The sequence below is a fragment of the Culex pipiens genome, chromosome 1, assembly GCF_016801865.2.
Source record: "Culex pipiens pallens isolate TS chromosome 1, TS_CPP_V2, whole genome shotgun sequence".
Taxonomy (NCBI): Eukaryota; Metazoa; Arthropoda; class Insecta; order Diptera; family Culicidae; genus Culex; species Culex pipiens.
This window is the reverse complement of record NC_068937.1, coordinates 30,167,138-30,190,601: the sequence shown is the minus strand read 5'-3', so window position 1 is coordinate 30,190,601 and position 23,464 is coordinate 30,167,138. Positions and strand designations below refer to the sequence as shown.

At 37.2% G+C, this 23,464-nt stretch overlaps 2 protein-coding genes across 2 annotated transcripts in view; both read left to right on the top strand.

Annotated features, from left to right (window-relative positions):
• Positions 1-23,464, top strand: part of LOC120421204 (uncharacterized) — a 361,516-nt gene that overhangs the window by 241,196 nt on the left and 96,856 nt on the right. The window lies entirely within an intron of this gene.
• Positions 364-3,711, top strand: LOC120421206 (uncharacterized). The gene is made up of 2 exons (XM_039584410.2): positions 364-854; positions 3,099-3,711. The coding sequence occupies exons 1-2, from the start codon at positions 513-515 to the stop codon at positions 3,360-3,362; spliced, it is 606 nt and encodes a 201-aa protein (XP_039440344.1). The 5' UTR covers positions 364-512; the 3' UTR covers positions 3,363-3,711.

Here is a 23,464-nt window from a genome sequence, read left to right as displayed (position 1 = left end):
ACTACAACAATGCGATTTGTAATTATTGCAAAAGAAAGGGACATATTAAGCGTTTTTGTGATTTGCTCGCGGGTAAACAAGTTAAAAGGGTGAATTTTGTTGAAGAGGATACTCCTGAAACTAAACCGGTTTTTGACAAATTCAACAGAATCAGAATCAACAACTCTGAGGATGATGAAAGTGAGATGCAGTGCATGAAAATTGGGGATGAGAAGACCTTAAGTGAGCCGTGTTTAGTGGATGTTCGAGTTCATGACAAATTTTTGGAAATGGAAGTTGACACAGGGTCAGCAGTTGCTGTTATTAGCCAACATTTGTACGAGCAACATTTCAATGTAATTCCTCTTAAATCTTGCAATAAACGCTTGGTTGTGGTTAATGGTTCGGGTTTGGAGGTGCTTGGACAGATTTCTGTTGAAATTGGGTTGAATAAGCGAACCGAGACCGGAAATTTGGTTGTTTTGAGGTGTTTGAAGAACTTTACACCACTTTTAGGCAGAGATTGGCTTGACATGTTCTATCCTGGCTGGAAAACTCAGTTTTTACCGGCAAATATCATTGGAAATTTGGATTACAAATCAACTGACACAGTTTTAGGTAATCTGAAACTGAAATACAACAAAGTGTTCTCTAAAGACTTTACTGAACCAATTACAGGGTACCAAGCTGATCTGACCTTTAAATCAGAACAACCAATTTTCAAGAAGGCGTATCAAGTTCCGTACAAGATCAAAGACAAATTTAATGAGCATTTGGACATGTTGGAGCGACAGGGAGTGATCACACCGATCAAGGCGAGCGAGTGGGCTTCGCCAGTTATTGCGATTGTGAAAAAGGATGGGGATTTACGCATGGTAATAGATTGCAAAGTTTCTTTAAATAAAATACTGATTCCCAACACTTATCCTCTACCCCTTGCTCAAGATGTATTTGCTTCATTGGCTGATTCACAAATATTTTGTTCTTTGGACTTGACGGGCGCTTACACTCAGTTAGAGTTGTCGCAACGTTCAAGAAAATTTGTTGTAATTAACACACCTAAAGGTTTATACACCTACAACCGCCTTCCCCAGGGTGCAAGTCCAAGTGCATCAGAATTTCAACAAATTATGGACCAGATCCTGAGAGGATTAGAAAGAGTGTGTTGTTATCTTGACGATGTTCTTATTGCTGGAAGAACTTATGAAGAATGTTTGGACAAGTTGGAGCAAGTCTTGCAAAGGCTCTCCGATGCTAATATTTCTGTAAATTTTAAGAAGTGTAAGTTCTTTGTGACATCTTTGCCATATCTTGGTCATATTATTTCTGACAAAGGTATTTTACCCTCACCTGAAAAAATTTCTACAATTGCCAAGGCAAAAGTTCCACAGAACGTGACTGAACTCAAAGCGTATTTGGGACTAATAAACTACTATAACAAATTTGTACCAAATTTATCAGAAAAATTGCGACATCTGTACAATCTTTTACAGAAAAATGTCAAATTTGAGTGGTCAAAAAACTGTGACGAAGCTTTCAATGAAAGTAAAAATTGCCTACTAAACGCTAAACTTCTAACTTTTTACGACCCTAGAAAACCATTAGTAGTTGTGACTGACGCTTCTTCTTATGGTTTAGGAGGAGTTTTGGCACAAATGATGAATGGAGCAGAGAAACCCGTTTGCTTCACATCTTTTTCATTGAACTCTGCGCAGAAACGTTATCCAATTTTGCATTTAGAAGCTTTGGCTTTGGTATGTGTTATCAAAAAGTTTCATAAGTTCTTATTTGGTCAAAATTTTAAAGTATTCACTGATCACAAACCCCTTATTGGCATATTTGGGAAAGAAGGCAAAAATTCTCTTTTTGTAACCAGAATCCAACGTTATATTTTGGAGTTGTCCATATATGACTTTGAGATTGAGTATCGACCTGGTTCAAAAATGGCGAACGCAGATTTTTGCAGCCGTTTTCCCCTGGACCAAAAAGTGCCTACTAGTTTGGATCAGGAGTACATCAACAGCCTGAACTACACAAATGAATTTCCGATTGATTTTACGCTTGTTTCTAAAGAAACAGAGAACGATAAGTTCTTGAAAGAAATTTTGAATTTTGTCACAATCGGTTGGCCAAAAACTATACCAAATCAGTTCAGAGATTTTTCTTCGCAGAGGGAAAAGTTGGAAGTCATTGATGGTGTTTTGCTGTTAGAAGATCGAGCGGTAATTCCAAGCAGTTTGAGAGAGAAGATTTTACAATTATTACACCTGAATCACGGAGGAATGGTGAAAATGAAGAAGTTAGCCAGAAGGACAGTTTACTGGCCAGGCTTAAATTCAGACATTGAAGACTTTGTTAAAAGTTGTGAATCTTGCTCTCAGATGGAAGTTGTGAGGAAGCCGGAAGCTTCGGGGTCCTGGATTCCTACCACAAGACCGTTCAGTCGTTTGCATGCAGATTTTTTCTTCTTCCAAGGAAATACTTTCTTATTGATTGTTGACAGCAATACTAAATGGTTGGAAGTTGAATGGATGCGTTTTGGCACTAATGCAAGACTTGTTAACAAGAAATTTGCGGCAATGTTCACACGCTTTGGTTTACCGGATGTAATTGTTACAGACGGTGGCCCACCTTTTAATTCCACGGAATTTACTGGTTTTTTGGAACAACAAGGCATAAAAGTTCTTAAAAGCCCGCCGTACAATCCTGCCAGCAACGGCCAGGCTGAAAGAATGGTGAGAGTTGTCAAAGATGTGCTAAAGAAATTTTTAATTGATAACAAAACGAAATCTCTTGAGATGGATGAAAAGCTTAATCTGTTTCTAATTAACTATAGAAATGGTTCCTTAAACTCTGAAGGTTTGTTTCCTTCTGAAAGAGTTTTCAAATATACACCAAAGACCTTGTTAGATTTGATTAATCCAACTAAAACTTACAAACACAATCTGGCTGAACCTCCAGCACAACGATGTGTCGTTGACACTGAAAAACTTGATCCTCCAAATGAATTGGATAAAATTGAGGCAGGGGATAAGCTGTTGTATAAAAATAGTCACGATACCTTCCCAAAGTGGGTCGAAGCACAGTTTATTAAAAAAGTGTCTAAAAATGTCTTCCAGATTCAAATTGGGCGACACGTGGCTACGGCGCACAGACATCAGCTGAAGGCGTTGCACGTTCCCAAACGTGGGTCCGCGAAGATGTGTTTTGCGGCCAACAGTTACAAACGCAACTTCTCCTCAATCGATGACGATGGAGGATTACTCGGGCATTCGAGGGATTACGCGGTGTATCGTAAGCAGAGAAAGGTTGACAACGAATCCCGCAGTCCTGTTAGAACGAGGTCGAGGGCCAGATTGGAGAACCAGCAGGGACACAATTAGCAGATCTACCTTTGCGTTCAGGTGCAAGTTCTAAGAAATGCACAGTCGAACCAATCATCATGAAAAATACATTTTTGCGCTGAATTAAAGTGAATTTGAAATTATATTTCTTTCTGATATTGTTAACAGTGTAGTATATAAGCAGTGAAATGAAATTAAGTTTATATTCTCGATAAATATGAAATCAAATACAAATTAGAAAGAATTTGCTTTAGAGGGAAGATCTTGTAGTGTCCAGATAAAATTATCAATAATAATTAACCGTGTTCGGTAAAACCGATTGAATATGATCGGGATGAACTCGCAACGATCGAGTGAGATCGGGAACGATCGTGCGAGGTCGTGCAGGTATAAAAAGGCATTTTTATTTATTAAAAGATTGATTCGAATCTAGCCGTCAGCGAGTACGGAGACAGTATAATTCGATATTTAACTTAATCCTAAATCCGAGTCTTAAAACTATTTCCTAATCCCTATTTAAACTTATAAGAAGTTTACGCGAGTGAGTAAGTATATTAAAAGTATAAGAACAAAATGTTGAATTTTTCATCTGAAGCTGTGCAAAATGAAATCTGCGAGGTGTTTTATGGATTACTTTTTGGATAACCTCAAAATGTTTCATAATTTTCCAAGCGTGCTCTCTCAAAATATATTTAAATTCATAATATTATTTTTGCAATTCCGTCGTGAAACTACTTACATTTCCTGTCATTCTTGAACGACAAAATAGCCTACTTTTCTGTACCAAAAATAACAGAATCGAATAGCAACACTTTTCAAAATAAATGCTGAAAAGTTCTACTTTTCAGCACTGAAATGGGTGCTGAAAAGTTGAACTTTTCAGCACTTGTTTCGAAAAGTAACACTTTTCAACATTTTTTTGATTTAAACGATTTATTGAAAAAATACATGAAAATTTGACTCAAAATTTCACTCAATGAATGTTTTTCGGAATTGCAAAAAATGTTGTATGGAATTCGTTGCAAAACTTGATTTTTGGATAAATGTACGACTCGTGCTGAAAAAATCCTCTTTTTGCAACTTGTTGCATAAACTACTATTTCACGCGTCTTTCCAGTGATTAATTCTGTGCGAAACAGGCATTTTCCAACTTGTATAGTTTAACACTTATTTTTGGCATTTTCAAATGTTGGGGTAAGATTATTAACCCTCTACAACCCAACCCTGCCTTTAGACGGGCTTCGATTTAAAAAATCGCCAAAAATCCATTTTTCAACCAATTTTTGATCTTTAAAAAGCATTGGAAAGAAGAACTCTTGAAATTTTAGAAAATTTATGGGTTGGAAGTTTTACTTGTTTTATGTGACTTTGCCAATGTTTTTAAAAATGTTATTTTTTAGGGGTCAACTTGTACTGTGTTTTTTACTAACATTTCTTATATTTCAAGTTAAATGAAGTATGCAGTAATTTTGGTAGTGTCCCAGACTATGCCTCTACGCATTTTTTTACAATTTAAATGATCAAAGTGCCATTCTATAGCAGAAAATGTGAAAAACAAGCAAAAAATTGAAAAAGTCGATGTAAAAACGTGAAAAAATTAGATAGGCAAAATGTAATGATAGGAGGTGGTAGAATAGACCAAATACTACCAAAAACAAACATAAACTAAACAAGATAAATGCAAATTAAAATACTAAAAATAAAACAAGAAAAACATAAAACAAGAGAAGTAAAGTTTTTCGTAGTACAAAAGTTGCTCAAAATGACCTCGTAAACACAGGAAAAATAAAAAAATTAGAAAAAAAAAATTTGGGCAGTAGAGGGTTAATTTTGAAATAATTTTCAAAGAAAAGAACACATAATTTCACCAAATTTTTTCGCATAATTTTCATATTTAACTTTAGAAATCGGACCATTAATTTCCAAGATATCGGCGATCACCAAACGAGGACATTAATTAAGCTACACTTAAAAAAATATAATTTTCCTGTCTTTTTTTCAACCAAATTTTGAAAAATTGATAAACTTTGAAATTTTTTTTCCTAAAAGTGGCCATAACTTGAAAACTGTGCACTTTATCAAAATTTCACAAGATTACTTTTTGATCGCAAATTTTATTTTAAATTGATAAATGAAATATATTTTTTCCTTTTTTCAGATTTAAGAATTTTTTCTATTCATATTTCTGCATTATTTTGTAAAAACGGCATTTAATGTCCTCTTAAAATATCAAAAATTTAAAAAAAAAACTTTAAAAAGAGTTTAATTGGCAATCAATTTTTATTGAGAAAAAGTAAGTTTAAAAAAGATCAAAAGCTTTTTTCCGTGCATCATTTTTTTTTCAGTACAGTTTTCTATTCAACTTTGTCAAAGACACAAAATCGATCAAAAAACTCCTTCAAAAGATATAGATTTTTGAATTTTGACACACCATTTGCATATTTGCCAAATTGTATGATAAATATTATGGTCAAACTAATGGTTCAAAATCGCTTCTTTGGACATACGGAACTCACCCTAAAATGTCAGCCAGATTGAAAATGCAAAGAAACGGAGAGATTTTTATTAAAATCTTCTTTTTTATCCATCTTAACATGTGCAAAAAAATACATAAGAAAACATGTAAGTTTTACCGGCTACTCATGTAAAATTACATGTTGTGTATTTTTTCTTCAGAAAATGAGTGAAATTGCAATGTGTGATTTCCTTTTTTTTATGAATTACATAACATGTGCAAGGTGAAATTTTCGACTTCTGCCATGTAATTTGGGGTTATAGATAAACATTAAATCCTTTACAATTGCATAAAAAGAATGTAAATTTATGTCCTCAAATTTTAAACTCGCCTTATGTTTCTTCCCTGAAACGTGAGAAAATTACCAGAAAAAATCGAAAACGCCAGGAAAACACAGCCCGACACTGTCTTTGTCGCAAACATCCTCCATTCCGAAACGGGGGTTATTCAAGTGGTGTAGAGTTTCCTGTATTTTTTGCTGGTGTCCTCGCCAGCTGAATTCCAACCTGGTGTGTCTGACCTGCCTTTCGAATGCAAAGGAAGCAACGACTACGACGACGACACCCCCGGGAGCCGTAAATTACAGGAGTTAAATTGGTATTAAAGGATTAATACGCGCGAGATTTCCCCGAAAGAAGGGGAAGCTGGCAGTTTAAAAGAGAAAGAGCAAGCATTTTCGAGGGCATGAAATGGGAAGCGTTTAATTTCATTGGGTTCACTCTGTGAAAGTCGATGCGATTTTAAGTTGGTGCGTTTTAAGATTGTTTGGCTTGAACTTGAAGTTATTTCCTTGATTTGTTGAGGTTGTTGAGGTTGTTGAGGTTGTTGAGGTTATTGAGGTTGTTGAGGTTGTTGAGGTTATTGAGGTTGTTGAGGTTATTGAGGTTATTGAGGTTATTGAGGTTGTTGAGGTTATTGAGGTTGTTGAGGTTATTGAGGTTATTGAGGTTGTTGAGGTTATTGAGGTTGTTGAGGTTGTTGAAGTTGTTGAGGTTGTTCAGGTTGTTCAGGTTATTGAGGTTATTGAGATTGTTGAGGTTGTTGATTTGTTTGGTATTGATATTTTTTTTGCTTACATATTCTTTTACTTTCACATTTCAATCATTTGCGTCAAGACAATCCTAAGGTTTAACCAAAAATTGATTTTCAATCAGCCTTAAATTACTTTCGCAACAACTCAAGACAATTTAATCCCTCTTCTTCAGTTTGCCTGTTCAAATTTGTCTTAAACAGCTTTCGATTCCAAATGAGAAAAAAAAAGATCCAAATCCCATCATTGCACGCTCTTCAAACATTCACAGCCCACAAATCTTTAGCGGAATAAATCCCAAATCCGCCACCAGCCAGCTCCCGTTGACAATTCTCCAAATTCCCCTGCGGCGTCGGACGCTGGAATCGATCGCAACGAAATAAATTTACATAAATCTCATAAGATTATGCTCGTCCCCTCTTCCCCCCTTTCTCCCTCGCGAGCTTTCAGGAAAATCCGCCAAGCCACCCGGGGAAAATCACACCCAGAGGGCACCGGAAAATCCCTCCCAGTGAAACCGATTCAACAAAAAAAAAAAGGCAGAAATCTGCCAATCGTCCTCCCCCAGGGCAGAGTGGCTACTTTACTCGACGATCGTTTTTCCTTCAATTCCTGGGGGGTTTTCCAGCAAAAAAAAATCAGTTATTTATATTTATTCCACCTGGGAAACGGAAAACACGCGCTTGTAAAAGGTGAAATTTCCCAACACAATCGAGGCTTTTCCCTCTTTTGGGAAAATCGTGGAAAACGAAAATCACCCGAATAAATGAATGCACAATTTAGAAATGCGAAATAAAGACCTAATTGGGTAGAAGGCAAAAAGAAGAAGCGGAAAAAGACTTTCTTCCTCTTTTGTGTCGAAGACTACACCAAGATTATCTGCTGCTGCTGCTGGTGGAAAATTGAGGCTTTTCCGAGCGTGGGAAATCTGATGGTCGTTAAATATTTTATCACTGCTTATCGAGAGAGAGAGAGAGAAAAGGCGAAGGCCCTTCCAGGATTTTTGCCTCTCGAAAGGACAAATAAGACAGCTTGTGACTGTCGCTTTTTATTTCGAGGAGGGTGACAATGGCCATTCAAGCAGCGCACAGTGGTTCAAAAGGCTGTTTTGACGAACTTAATTGATTAGAGCAAACAGTAATCATTTTCGTGCTTTGACATGTTCTACAACTTTGTTCAGCGTTGTCATGGCCTACTTTTGGTGAAATTTGTTATTCAAAATACTCATCACAGCAGGCTATGGAATTTCTAACTTTTGACAGTTAAGAGATAGAGCTTTGGTGTCTTCGGCAAAGTTGTAGGGCTGAAAATTTCCATTAACTTTGTCGAAGACGCCAAAGCTCTATCTTTGCGTTGAATACCAGTTTTGGAACCTTTTTCATAAATCCCTGCCAAAAAACAGTTTTTTGACAAAAACTATGTTGAAATTTGATTTTAGACGACTACAATGTTCAGAAGAGTTGTCAGTAATATCAAAACAAACAACTTTGTCGAAGACACCAAATTGATAGGAGCTATATGTGATGAGTTATAGCAAGATTTCGTGTTAATTTATCTAGTTTTCGAGCTCGGTATACAACGCCTCGGGCAAATTTGGGCAAAAACCCATACAATAGGCTTCAAGTATAACTATTCCACAACAAAATGTCGGGTGAATCATTCGTCCGAAGGTTTACGGTCATAGATTTCCGAGCAATTTAATTTATTTTATTTTTGATGAATATTTAATTGCATTTAGGACACTTTTAAGGCACATGAGCCATTTTTGCGATTTATTTGGACACACGAGGCGTGTAGGCCAGACTCTTGTGAAAATTTTGATGTATTGGAAGTCTATTTTTGGAACCTATTGGCTAATAAATAATATGAATGTTTGAAATAATTTACTGTCTTTGCAACACTAACGTTATGACGTTGACTAGATGTCTAGATTCGCCGATTAAGTCTTTTGGAAGGGATTTTTTTTTTCAAAGTTATTTCCAAAAATACACTGGATAGCCTCAAAAATAGACTTCCAATACATCAAAATGTTCACAAGAGTCTGACCTACACGCCTCGTGTGTCCAAATAAATCGCAAAAATGGCTCATGTGCCTTAAAAGTGTCCTAAATGCAATTAAATATTCATCAAAAATAAAATAAATTAAATTGCTCGGAAATCTAGGGGAACAGCATCTAATTCCAGCGTGCCTCTAATGTTGGCAGGTCAGAACTTTGACATTCAATTAAAGCTAATTAAAAGCGTTTTCAACTGAACTCGAGTGATAAATAGCTCAATAAGAAGTGAGCAAGCAAGTTTCTATCAAAAGTTTTGCAAAATAAGTTGTTTAAATAGTGAAAATCAGCAAATTGGATGGAGTTAGGAGCGAGTGCTTGACCTGCCAAACATACGAGAATTTCCCCTATGACCGTAAACCTTCGGACGAATGATTCATCCGACATTTTGTAGTAGAATAGTTATACTTGAAGCCTATTGTATGGGTTTTTGCCCAAATTTGCCCGAGGCTTTGTACACCGAGCTCGAAAACTAGATAAATTATCACGAAATCTTGCTATAACTTATCACATATAGCTCCTATCAATTTGGCGTCTTCGACAAAGTTGTTTGTTTTGATGTTACTGACAACTGTTCTGAACATTGTAATCGTCTTAAATCAAATTTCAACATAATTTTAGTCAAAAAACTGTTTTTTGGCAGGGATTTATGAAAAAGGTTCCAAAACTGGTATTCAACGCAAAGATAGAGCTTTGGCGTCTTCGACAAAGTTAATGGAAATTTTCAGCCCTACAACTTTGCCGAAGACACCAAAGCTCTATCTCTTAACTGTCAAAAGTTAGAAATTCCATAGCCTGCTGTGATGAGTATTTTGAATAACAAATTTCACCAAAAGTAGGCCATGACAACGCTGAACAAAGTTGTAGAACATGTCAAAGCACGAAAATGCTTATTTTTTGCTCTAATCAATTAAGTTCGTCAAAACAGCATTTTGAACCACTGTGCAGCGGGGCTTGACAATGAGACGTGGCAATTTTTGGGATCAGAAGCTTTGGAGCGATTTAGGGTTTGTTGGGGGAGTTCAGAATCTGAAAAGTCAATTATTAAAATGAGAAATGAGGAAGAGAATCATCACAGGAATATTAAAATGTCATTTATCATTTTACGCACATTTTCATCTCTCATATCTCATATCTCATATCTCATATCTCATATCTCATATCTCATATCTCATATCTCATATCTCATATCTCATATCTCATATCTCATATCTCATATCTCATATCTCATATCTCATATCTCATATCTCATCTCTCATCTCTCATCTCTCATCTCTCATCTCTCATCTCTCATCTCTCATCTCTCATCTCTCATCTCTCATCTCTCATCTCTCATCTCTCATCTCTTCTCTCATCTCTCAATTCAGTTTCAGTTCAGTTTCAGTTCAGTTTCAGTTCAGTTTCAGTTCAGTTTCAGTTCAGTTTCAGTTCAGTTTCAGTTCAGTTTCAGTTCAGTTTCAGTTCAGTTTCAGTTCAGTTTCAGTTCAGTTTCAGTTCAGTTTCAGTTCAGTTTCAGTTCAGTTTCAGTTTCAGTTCAGTTTCAGTTCAGTTTCAGTTCAGTTTCAGTTCAGTTTCAGTTCAGTTTCAGTTCAGTTTCAGTTCAGTTTCAGTTCAGTTTCAGTTCAGTTTCAGTTCAGTTTCAGTTCAGTTTCAGTTCAGTTTCAGTTCAGTTTCAGTTTCAGTTCAGTTTCAGTTCAGTTTCAGTTCAGTTTCAGTTCAGTTTCAGTTCAGTTTCAGTTCAGTTTCAGTTCAGTTTCAGTTCAGTTTCAGTTCAGTTTCAGTTCAGTTTCAGTTCAGTTTCAGTTCAGTTTCAGTTCAGTTTCAGTTCAGTTTCAGTTCAGTTTCAGTTCAGTTTCAGTTCAGTTTCAGTTCAGTTTCAGTTCAGTTTCAGTTCAGTTTCAGTTCAGTTTGTGATTTCAAAAATCTCCAAAAACTAACACGTGTTGGGGACACGTTCCAAATCTGGCCACTCACCAAAGTCCCCAGCTGGTTCCGAGAGTCCTTCCATTATCCTGACCGGCAGCAAATCGAATCAAATCAAAACTTTTTCGAACCACTCTCCAGCGCTTGCTGTGACTTTTTCAAGTTCAACTTTTTTTGTCCTTCTAGACAAAAAAAAAACTTTCGTTTTATCAATTTTGCTCCGTTTCTCATTTTCACACGTACTTCCCCCTTGGTGGCACGGAGGGAAAACCGAAATTCCGACCCTCGCAGATATAATAACGGAGCTCCGTTATCAGCTGCGCCGGTGTGTCCGCGCAAGGAATTCAATTTCAGGACGCGCGCTGAGACTGCTCGTTGAAAAATTGATGATCTCGGTAATGAACTGCCAGGAGGTGGGTGAGCACTCGTAAAGGAGAGACGATGAAAAAAACGAAGTGAGAATGGAATGGTGGCGAGAATTGTGAAACAAAACTCTGACAATGGAGTCACAGACAAAAAGATTAGACTTTACATGATTTTGCCAAACACAAAAAACGACTAAAAATTTCTGGACTGGGAGCGATTCTAACGGTATGTCCACGCATCCTTCCCTCCCCGTTGATTCTTGGAAATTTGATCTGTTCGCAGAATCCACTCTGCGGCAAACACAACGCAGTAGGGCTGGCCGATTTAATTTTTGCAATACATTTTCACTTAAGAAGACTTAAGAAAACTGTTAAACAGCTCCACCGCTTGTTGTTGTGGGAGTTTTCGGAACTAATTTGCATTTAAAATTACCATTTTTTCAGATCGATAATTTTGAAATTTCGTGTTCTGTCTGCTTGTCTGTGATGCACGTTTGTGGACTACGCCGCTGCCGCTGCAAATGGGGAAAGTTTTGGCAAAGATTTGAGTGTTATCCGACGATGAAGATTAATTTTTGATTGCAATTTCAGGAGGAATTATGGCGATTGCCTGTGATGAGATTGTCAATGTTTTAAGTGGTTTTCGGATGCAAAGCTTGTAAAATAAAGGTTAATCGTTTGTAAAGATGCAGTCGCAAAATAACTATTGGACTTTTATGATTCTGAAGCAAAAAAAAAAGACTTTTTTTCCCATAATTTCGTAGCCAGCTTACTTACAATAATATTTGTAAAAATGGAAACATTTCACAATCAAATGACAAAAAGATAAAAGACATGAGGAAAAAAGACCATAGGTCAAAAGACAATTTTTTAAACCAACTGTCTAGAATTCTCAGAATAAGTTGATTTGATAATATAACTACGGAAACAAAAACAAAAACAAAAACAAAAACAAAAACAAAAACAAAACCAAAAACAAAAACAAAAACAAAAACAAAAACAAAAACAAAAACAAAAACAAAAACAAAAACAAAAACAAAAACAAAAACAAAAACAAAAACAAAAACAAAAACAAAAACAAAAACAAAAACAAAAACAAAAACAAAAACAAAAACAAAAACAAAAACAAAAACAAAAACAAAAACAAAAACAAAAACAAAAACAAAAAACAAAAACAAAAACAAAAACAAAAACAAAAACAAAAACAGAGAAGGCAGAGAAGGCAGAGAAGGCAGAGAAGCAGAGAAGCGCAGAGAAGCAGAGAAGCGCAGAGAAGCAGAGAAGCGCAGAGAAGCAGATAAGCGCAGAGAAGCAGAGAAGCGCAGAGAAGCAGAGAAGCGCAGAGAAGCAGAGAAGCGCAGAGAAGCAGAGAAGCGCAGAGAAGCGCAGAGAAGCGCAGAGAAGCGCAGAGAAGCGCAGAGAAGCAGAGAAGCGCAGAGAAGCAGAGAAGCGCAGAGAAGCAGAGAAGCAGATAAGCGCAGAGAAGCAGAGAAGCGCAGAGAAGCAGAGAAGCGCAGAGAAGCAGAGAAGCGCAGAGAAGCAGAGAAGCAGAGAAGCGCAGAGAAGCAGAGACGCGCAGAGAAGCAGAGAAGCGCAGAGAAGCAGAGAAGCGCAGAGAAGCAGAGAAGCGCAGAGAAGCAGAGAAGCAGATAAGCGTAGAGAAGCAGAGAAGCAGATAAGCGCAGAGAAGCAGAGAAGCGCAGAGAAGCAGAGAAGCGCAGAGAAGCAGAGAAGCGCAGAGAAGCAGAGAAGCAGAGAAGCGCAGAGAAGCAGAGAAGCGCAGAGAAGCAGAGAAGCGCAGAGAAGCAGAGAAGTGCAGAGAAGCATAGAAGCGCAGAGAAGCAGTGAAGCAGAAAGCAGAAGCTGATAGGCAGAAAAAATATGATAATTTTAAATGTTTTGGAATTTTAATGTAAAGCAAATTTATTTTTTTAAATTTATCGTGAACAAGAGCGTAACAGTTTTTATCTAAAAATTTAAATTTTGTAGGCTACAGTATACAGTTCTTCCTCCTCAAAGTTTACCCGGAAAATGTTCTCAACCTGATACCATCTCCATGAACCACCACTCTCAGAAGTCACGATAAGCCGGCACTTTCAATTAACCGTGGGACCGGTCGGTGTGGGCTAATCTTAATAACATCTTGGGTGTATATCTAACTTTCTCTTCGCCTTCGGGAGATGTTCTGTACACGGCAGCAGCTTCGCCTTAAAGTATGCAAACGTTGCTTTCAGCGCGCCCCGGAATGGTGGAATTCCGTGAAAAAGGTGAAACGGTGCCCGCGTGTAAAGTTAGTTTCAGCAACTGCCGCAAGGAAATTGCTCTCCGCAAAGCGGTTGAGTTGAGGATGAGCGTGGGTTAGAGTAATGGAATTTTTCGGTGTAAATAACTGTTGGGGAGTGAAATTCTTGCGAAATTCATAGTGAAGAACCACCACTCGTGTCTCCACTGATAAATTGTTGATGTTTTTTTTTTCTTCCTGGGCCAAGTTTACCCTTTTCACCTTCGGTAATTGATCAAGAAGGGACCGGTCATAAACCTTTTTTGACCAAGCTGTGGTGGTTCGGCCCCTCCAGGGAGGATAAGAGAGAGCACACTTGGTAAATCATTATTTGCTTAGGATCGAATTCGGAAGATTCAAGCTGAGCTAAGGGTGAACATTTGTTATTTTTTCGGCCACTTTGTCACCACCTTTTTCGGGGTTGTCCGGTTTTTGATCTCTTGGAGGATAAAGTTTTTGTTTTGATAGCCGAGAGATGATTGTTACATTTTAAAGATAAAATCTCATTTATGTTTTGTCGTGTATTTTTTACATATTTTCCCTCCCCTTAATGTTCCCTCTCAAGCTCTCAAAAAAGCATAAAATTAATTCAGATACAGCAAATAAATCACTTGAAAGCAACAGGACTTTCAACAGTGGCAACAGTCGACATTTTGTATAATCGTTAAGGCACAAACACACACACACACAGACGATACACGCAACGTCGACAAAAATCCACACAAGGGCGGAAACAAAACAAATAACGACGACATCCGACATTCTTCAACCCATGATAAAAGAGTTCGCGAAAATCCTTTGGCTCTTGACGAAAAACGCCGGTTTTGTCGGGCGCAAAAATGTCAAGCCTGTTGCCAGTTTCGGGGTTGGCTTCTTCAGTTTTTTTCCCTTTTACATGATTGTGCACAGTTTGTAAATGGTTTGTAAATTTACATGTAATTTAATGTAAAATTTTGGTATGCTTTTTTATGTTATTTAGTTCCCTAGTTTGAAATTATGATATTATGGTATTTAATTGTAAACTACAAATTTTACAGAGATATCATGTAAAATTACATGATTTTCTTGTTTGCACCTTCGGTTGAATCCTTCAACAAAGGCTCTCACAATAATTTAAGAATATTATTCCTGTGAGTTTCCATGCAGACTACAAAGGACGAGAAGAGCTTTCTGGCCCTAAAAGAATGACATTTTCCATCAACCAACTAAGAAAAAAACTCCTGACGCAGAAGAATCCGGAAAACGACATGATTGTCATGTGCATCCTCTGCCTCAATTCTTTCTCATCGTTCTTTCAAGCTGACATGCTTCTGAAAGCTTGTTTTTTTTCTTTCTCGCTCTCGTTTGAGAACCGAACAAGGAAGAACAAACTTGTGCAGCACACAACAATAACAACAACAACACGGCAGACTTAATTTAATTAAAAACAACGCCTAACGAGCATGAAAATTTACGATTATAAATTCTGCTCCTCCGTGTAAAGCTTCTAGCTGTCATCTTCGTTGGAGTGTAGGTGGGGGTGGCAAAACATCTCCTACTTTTGGTTTAAGGGAGAGCGCTGGTGGTGGCGTTATGGCAAAGTATACTTTTTTCCTTCAACTTTGAAAGTCACACGTTCCTCGGTGATTTTGGTTTGCTTTTGGGGTGGGCGTTTTCTGATTCCGAGGACCTAAACAAATATTTAAATTGAATGTCGGCGCGATTTCTATTCCGAGGGGGATTTTGTGTTGGTGACCTTAACGATGAATTGATTTGTAACTTTTTTGTCGGAAAAAACTGAAAATGTCTTTATTTAGTGGGTAGATTATAAAATAGCGATAATTTCTCGGTTCAGACAAAACTGCTTCGTTTGGCATTAAAGGTTTTCAATTCGAAAAATATTAATCAAAATCTACATACAGGACATAAACCTAAGAAACAGGGACAAAAGCTTTGATTTTGGTGGAAACAAGATGTAGACAAAGGATAGTTTTTTTTTTATATTTCACACAGACTTTAGATGGACCGGAAATGGATTTGTTTCTATTTTTTTTATTTGGCTCAAACTTTTTGGGGGCCTTCTCTATGACCAAACAAGAGACTTTGTGTAACTTTTCGAGGAATTTAATGATTGATTGAAGGTGTCTTCGGCAATGTTATAAGTATAGGTGAGAAATATTTGGGAAAAATTGGCATGCGGACAGAAAAATTTGCTGATTTTTAACGATGCACATCAACCAGAACTCTTGCACCCAGTTTTTTTTACAGACATATTAGTACCTTCAAAACTACGGGTACTATCGACATATTTTTTATTCATCCCCTGAAGTACTGTCCACTGAGTAATTAACATCAAAGTTTGATTAATTTTACATTCCCGTTATTGCAGGATTGGCTCCGTAAATTTGACCATTTTTGAATAAGAAGACAACGTCTTTCTTTGCTGTGCATCCTTAAATCAACTTTTTAAACAAAAAAAAACAAATTCCTTGCTTCCTTTTTTTCAATTTTTTTTATTTGACAAAAACCCACAATATACGAGCGTTAGATAAGTATGGCCAAATATTTTAAATGTAAATCATACCCTTTTTTTTTGCTGCAATTTTAATGTTAAATCAAATTTGCAGTCGAAAAGTAAAGATATTTTTAAACATTTTCATCAAGTGCACCGTTTTTGAGTTATAGCCACTTAAAGTTTAAATCAATTCAATTTGGTTTTATTTGTGAATAATCAAGTTATAATGAGTTCATTTAGGTACATAACAGAGTTTTGGTGTTCCTTTCAGCTGTGTTTTACATCGTAATTCAATCGAAAACATTATTACTTATAATTATGGAATAGACAAGAGTAAGAAAAAGTTTTCAAAAAACTTACAGAAAGTGCAATGGGAAAAGGATAGATAAAGAAAAAGCTTAAAACTAGATTTAACGTTTAATTTTTACTAATAATTCGCAGTTTTTGGATTAAAAAAAAATGTTTATGAGTTTATAAAAAATATATCAAAAAGTTCAGAAAGCTTCCTGAAATTTCGTCTAAGAAACATTGAAGGTTGGTTGAAAAAAATAACAAAAGGGAAAATTAAAGTTTTTAAAGTCTCACCCAAACCATCCTCCATTTTTTTTAAATATCAACAAATTTGTAAAGTTTTCTAATCCTTTCGATGAATATATTTTGAAAATATCAAAATATTGGAATCAAGATTAATAAAGGCGAATTATTGGATATTTGGGCCTGACATTTTTAAATTTTAAAAGTGTCCCTCTCTGAAAATCATATTTTAAGAGAGCTGTCATTTTTTTTTTCTTTCTTAATCCGACCTTTGTATGCTGAAATATGGCTTGTAAAAACTTAAAAATGAGTTTTGCCTTCCTCACTGAGGTAAGGCTATAATCCTGCTCGAAAATTGAACTTTTAAAAAAAAGCTCGTAGACCTATATTCATGTATACCTATAGACTCAGAATCGAAAACTGAACAAATGTCTGTGTGTGTGTATGTGTGTGTGTGTGTATGTATGTATGTGTTCAAAATTCTTGCCAAGTTTTCTCAGCACTGGCTGGACCGATTTTGATCAAACCGGTTGGATTCGACTTGGTTTAGGGTCCCATACATCGCTATTGAATTGTTTGAAGTTTCGATAAGTAGTTCAAAAGTTACATATAAAAATGTGTTTTCACATTTATCCGGATCTCACTTATATGCATGAAAACTATGTCCGGATCCATCATCCGACCCATCGTTGGTTAGGTAATCGAAAACCCTTTCCAACGAGTCCACAACATTGAAGATCTGGCAACCCTGTCTCGAGATATAGCCACTTAAGTGATATTTATGTAGTTTTTGGAAGCCGGATCTCACTTAAATGTATGTAAACTATGTCCGGATTCACCATCCGACCCATCGTTGGTTAGGTTTTCAAAAAACCTTTCCAACGAGTCCAAAACATTGAAGATCTGGCAACCCTGTCTCGAGATATGGCCACTTAAGCAACATTTATGTACTTTTTGGAATCCGGAACTCACTTAAATGTATGTAAACTATGTCCGGATCCATCATCCGACCCATCGTTGGTTAGGTTATCAAAAAACCTTTCCAACGAGTCCAAAACATTGAAGATCTGGCAACCCTGTCTCGAGATATAGCCACTTAAATGATATTTATGTAGTTTTTGGAAGCCGGATCTCACTTAAATGTATGTAAACTATGTCCGGATTCACCATCCGACCCATCGTTGGTTAGGTTTTCAAAAAACCTTTCCAACGAGTGTAAAACATTGAAGATCTGGCAACCCTGTCTCGCGATATGGCCACTTAAGTAACATTTATGTACTTTTTGGAATCCGGAACTCACTTAAATGTATGTAAACTATGTCCGGATCCACCATCCGACCCATCGTTGGTTAGGTTATAAAAAAACCTTTCCAACGAGTCCAAAACATTGAAGATCTGGCAACCCTGTCTCGAGATATAGCCACTTAAGTGATATTTATGTAGTTTTTGGAAGCTGGATCTCACTTAAATGTATGTAAACTATGTCCGGATTCACCATCCGACCCATCGTTGGTTAGGTTTTCAAAAAACCTTTCCAACGAGTGTAAAACATTGAAGATCTGGCAACCCTGTCTCGCGATATGGCCACTTAAGTAACATTTATGTACTTTTTGGAATCCGGAACTCACTTAAATGTATGTAAAATATGTCCGGATCCACCATCCGACCCATCGTTGGTTAGGTTATCAAAAAACCTTTCCAACGAGTCCAAAACATTGAAGATCTGGCAACCCTGTCTCGAGATATAGCCACTTAAGTGATATTTATGTAGTTTTTGGAAGCCGGATCTCACTTAAATGTATGTAAACTATGTCCGGATCCACCATCCGACCCATCGTTGGTTAGGTTATCAAAAAACCTTTCCAACGAGTCCAAAACATTGAAGATCTGGCAACCCTGTCTCGAGATATGGCCACATAAGTGATTATATGTAGTTTTTGGAAGCCGGATCTTACTTAAATGTATGTTAACTATGTCCGGATCCACCATCCGACCCATCGTTGGTTAGGTTATCAAAAAACCTTTCCAACGAGTCCAAAACATTGAAGATCTGGCAACCCTGTCTCGAGATATAGCCACATAAGTGATATTTATGTAGTTTTTGGAAGCCGGATCTCACTTAAATGTATGTAAACTATGTCCGGATTCACCATCCGACCCATCGTTGGTTAGGTTTTCAAAAAACCTTTCCAACGAGTGTAAAACATTGAAGATCTGGCAACCCTGTCTCGCGATATGGCCACTTAAGTAACATTTATGTACTTTTTGGAATCCGGAACTCACTTAAATGTATGTAAAATATGTCCGGATCCACCATCCGACCCATCGTTGGTTAGGTTATCAAAAAACCTTTCCAACGAGTCCAAAACATTGAAGATCTGGCAACCCTGTCTCGAGATATAGCCACTTAAGTGATATTTATGTACTTTTTGGAATCCGGAACTCACTTAAATGTATGTAAACTATGTCCGGATCCACCATCCGACCCATCGTTGGTTAGGTTATCAAAAAACCTTTCCAACGAGTCCAAAACATTGAAGATCTGGCAACCCTGTCTCGAGATATGGCCACATAAGTGATTATATGTAGTTTTTGGAAGCCGGATCTTACTTAAATGTATGTAAACTATGTCCGGATCCACCATCCGACCCATCGTTGGTTAGGTTATCAAAAAACCTTTCCAACGAGTCCAAAACATTGAAGATCTGGCAACCCTGTCTCGAGATATAGCCACTTAAGTGATATTTATGTAGTTTTTGGAAGCCGGATCTCACTTAAATGTATGTAAACTATGTCCGGATTCACCATCCGACCCATCGTTGGTTAGGTTTTCAAAAAACCTTTCCAACGAGTTCAAAACATTGAAGATCTGGCAACCCTGTCTCGAGATATAGCCACTTAAGTGATATTTATGTACTTTTTGGAATCCGGAACTCACTTAAATGTATGTAAACTATGTCCGGATCCACCATCCGACCCATCGTTGGTTAGGTTTTCAAAAAACCTTTCCAACGAGTGTAAAACATTGAAGATCTGGCAACCCTGTCTCGCGATATGGCCACTTAAGTAACATTTATGTACTTTTTGGAATCCGGAACTCACTTAAATGTATGTAAAATATGTCCGGATCCACCATCCGACCCATCGTTGGTTAGGTTATCAAAAAACCTTTCCAACGAGTCCAAAACATTGAAGATCTGGCAACCCTGTCTCGAGATATAGCCACTTAAGTGATATTTATGTAGTTTTTGGAAGCCGGATCTCACTTAAATGTATGTAAACTATGTCCGGATTCACCATCCGACCCATCGTTGGTTAGGTTTTCAAAAAACCTTTCCAACGAGTGTAAAACATTGAAGATCTGGCAACCCTGTCTCGCGATATGGCCACTTAAGTAACATTTATGTACTTTTTGGAATCCGGAACTCACTTAAATGTATGTAAAATATGTCCGGATCCACCATCCGACCCATCGTTGGTTAGGTTATCAAAAAACCTTTCCAACGAGTCCAAAACATTGAAGATCTGGCAACCCTGTCTCGAGATATAGCCACTTAAGTGATATTTATGTAGTTTTTGGAAGCCGGATCTCACTTAAATGTATGTAAACTATGTCCGGATTCACCATCCGACCCATCGTTGGTTAGGTTTTCAAAAAACCTTTCCAACGAGTCCAAAGCATTGAAGATCTGGCAACCCTGTCTCGAGATATGGCCACATAAGTGATATTGATGCACTTTTTTGAAGCCGGATCCCACTTAAATGTATGTAAACGATGTCCGGATCCATCATCTGACCCATCGTTGGTTAGGTAATCGAAAAACCTTTCTAACGAGCTCACAACATTGTTGATCTGGCAACCTTGTCTCGAGTTATGATTGCTTAAGTTATATGTGTGTACGTATTTTTCTGGATCTAAAAAAAAGCTGAAATATGTGTCCAAACCACTCTTATCACCCATTGTTGGTAAAAAGTGAGGAAGGCATCAACCACGTAGGTGGATTAAGTTAGTTTTTCTTTATGTTATAATCATGAAAACTTTTGGTACGATTTTCAAAGGTAATGTTTTCGTGTAAAAAATTTGTGTGTTAAATTTTTATCCTTAAAAAATAACAAATTTCCAGAGAACGACTTACATTTTCAGTGATGGACAAAGATATATATTTTTTCGAGTACCATCCATGAACCACGTGGACACCTTAGGGGTTTGGCGATTGTCCACGCTGGGGGGGTTTCTATCTCCAAAAAAGTGTCTACGTGGTTTATGGATAGTCCAATGAAGAAAAACTAGAAAAGAATGCTATTATTTGAATAAAGTCCAAAGGGAGGGGTTCATAAACCACGTGGACACTTTAAGGGGGGGGGGGGTTTGGGCGATTGTCGATTGTCCACGTTCCATACAAAAAAGATTTTTTTTTTGTATGAACAGTTGTTCGCGAGGAGGGGGAGGGGGGTTCGACATTTCCAAAAAAGTGTCCACGTGGTTAATGGATGGTCCCAAATTGGTAAGAATTGATAAAAATAGGACAATCAACTTATCGGCCAAATTTTTTAAAGAAAAAAAAATGCAGGAAGACCTGGAATTTTTCAAGCATTTTCAAGTAGACATCAAATATTTTTAGTCAAAACGAATGAAACTTAAAAAAAAGTGCAAGCTCACTCATGATTTTTTGGACAATAACAATGTTAAGCTTGTTAAGATAAGATCAAGATTAAGTTAAGGGCTAAAGAAAAGGGAGTTTTTTATATAATTGATTTATTTATTTTTTAAATGAGGCGATTCAATCTTATACTAAGTTTTGCTGCAATAATTCCTGGCAAACCGGTTTGTTTGTTGGTTCAATTTAATTTTTTTATACATAAATGACAAAAAGTCAGACAAAACTAACTTTTTAGTAAAGAACGATTGCAGTATGATCAAATATTATGTTACAATGTAGGATAGTTTAACTCAAACATGTGAGGCAACCCCACCCTAACGGAATTTGAAAATTGTCTTGAAATCTATGAGGGCAAATTCAAACTAAGCGGACAAAATTTCATGGAAAAAAACATATAGTTGAACAATTTTCGAATTTCATTAGGGTGGTACCACACGCTTTTCTCTTGAAAACTTGACATTTTCAAATATAAATACCTCGAATTACAAAAAATAGTTTTAGATCTTCCGCTTCGAATGCAACCCTGTGCATAAAATTTGGCATACAGTTTTACGAGATATTAGAGTTTTTAAAATTGATTTTTTTTACCTTAAGTCAGCATTAACTTTTGACTAACTTTTTCAAAATCATTTTTTTGAGCTCTAAAAGTGCTTCGAACATCACCTTTCTCCAAAACCTGAACAAAAATTGCTACGTTTAAAAGTCTGATTTTTGCTTTTGATAAAGTAAGTCATAGATGGCGTAAATTGCTAGATCAATTTTGATATTTTCGATTAAGTTGCTTGGAATGACAATCCCAAAAAAAAATATAAAGGTAAAAAAATCCAAAAATATTCAAGGAAACTTAGATTTTTTGAAGCACGCTAATCGTGAACCACCCTGATTTTCAGCAGGTACAACTAGAAAACAGCACATATATTAAGTAAAACATTATTTAAATTGCAATGAAATTAAGCAATATGCTCCGATTTTGCTCAAACTTGACATGGGAATTCTTGGCCAAAATAATCAGTTTTTATCTAAAATGGGGTGTTCTGAAAATTGAATTTTTCGACGATTTTCGAAAAAAAAACGCACTTGAAATTTAATTGAATTTAGCATTCGTTACAGACACGTGCTGGTTCGACGTGAAATCGCTGCCCTCTGACCTTGAAATTTCTTTACCCAAAGAGAAACTTCTAGGCACCATTTCGTATGGGCGTGTCCAGATCACCAGGCTCACAGAATTAAGTTGAAAGATACCCTCAGGGCCCGAGGAAGACCACCAGAAATCCCGATGCGAGACGCGTTATCTCAACTAGACCTTGATGTTCTCTATCCGATCTATCAGTTCCTCGTAGATTCCAAAATATCCATTTAGTTTTCTTCCAGTTAGTTTTCCTTCAGTTAGTTTTCCTTCAGTTAGTATAACTCGCCTTCACACAAAGCCGTCGTTTCTGGATTGCACCGGAAGCAAAGCAAGAACGCCCCAGCAGCTGGACACCGAGTTGCGGCTGAGGACACAAGCAAAGGCCAGCAGAGCCAACCAAGACCCCTACACAATCCCCCTTCCCATCCCACGCCTTGTCTTTAACATCAATCCCTTCCCTACTAACCCCGAGTAGGCCGCGGGTAATCGGCTCCCCTCCCACTAACATTTACACACAAGATCCTCTGTAATTATTAAGCCAAATGTAATTACAAAAGCCGACTCGGTCCTAACCAGGTCCCAGTACCGAAAAGGACCTAATAAAAATAATTTTATGAAAAAAAAAAAAAAAACTTCTAGGCAACGTACAAAATTAAGATTATGTGAAACCGTCCCACATGTCGCTTAACCTTTATTGCCACACTGAGAACCCACGCGTTCTCTACCCTCCGAATGTAATCACTTCGTGTGGCGTCCTTTCCACACTTGGCCAACGCCGACGACAGGGACAAGTCATTCCCCCACCTTCTCAGGTGGGTCCACGTGACAGCTGTCACCTGCCATTCACCGTGAGAGAAGCACAAAAAATCTCACGAAATTGCCTCCGAGGTACAACTTGCCCTTGTCTCTACCGTGTTGGTGGCACACTTGAAGTGAGTAGGTTACTCGCCCGAAAAAAAAAGAAAGAACTTGAAATAAAAGGAAAAGCACCAGAAAAAAAACAATCAGCTTGAGGCAAGAAAAGCTTCTTATTTTTTGGTTGAGGAGAAACAGAAGAAGGTGTTTCCTGTAGGATGTGTAGGAAGGAGCAAAAAAACAAGGCAGTATAAAGCATTTTAGAACCAGAAGTTGCCAAATGACCATTATTAAGAAAAC

What these genes read in the sequence shown, in the direction of transcription:
- LOC120421206 (XM_039584410.2), top strand. Translation starts at nt 513, where the DNA reads ATGTTCTATCCTGGCTGGAAAACTCAGTTTTTACCGGCAAATATCATT. An exon ending in AGGATGGGGATTTACGCATG is followed by an intron (nt 855 to 3,098) that starts GTAATAGATTGC and finishes AATGTCTTCCAG; the next exon opens with ATTCAAATTGGGCGACACGT.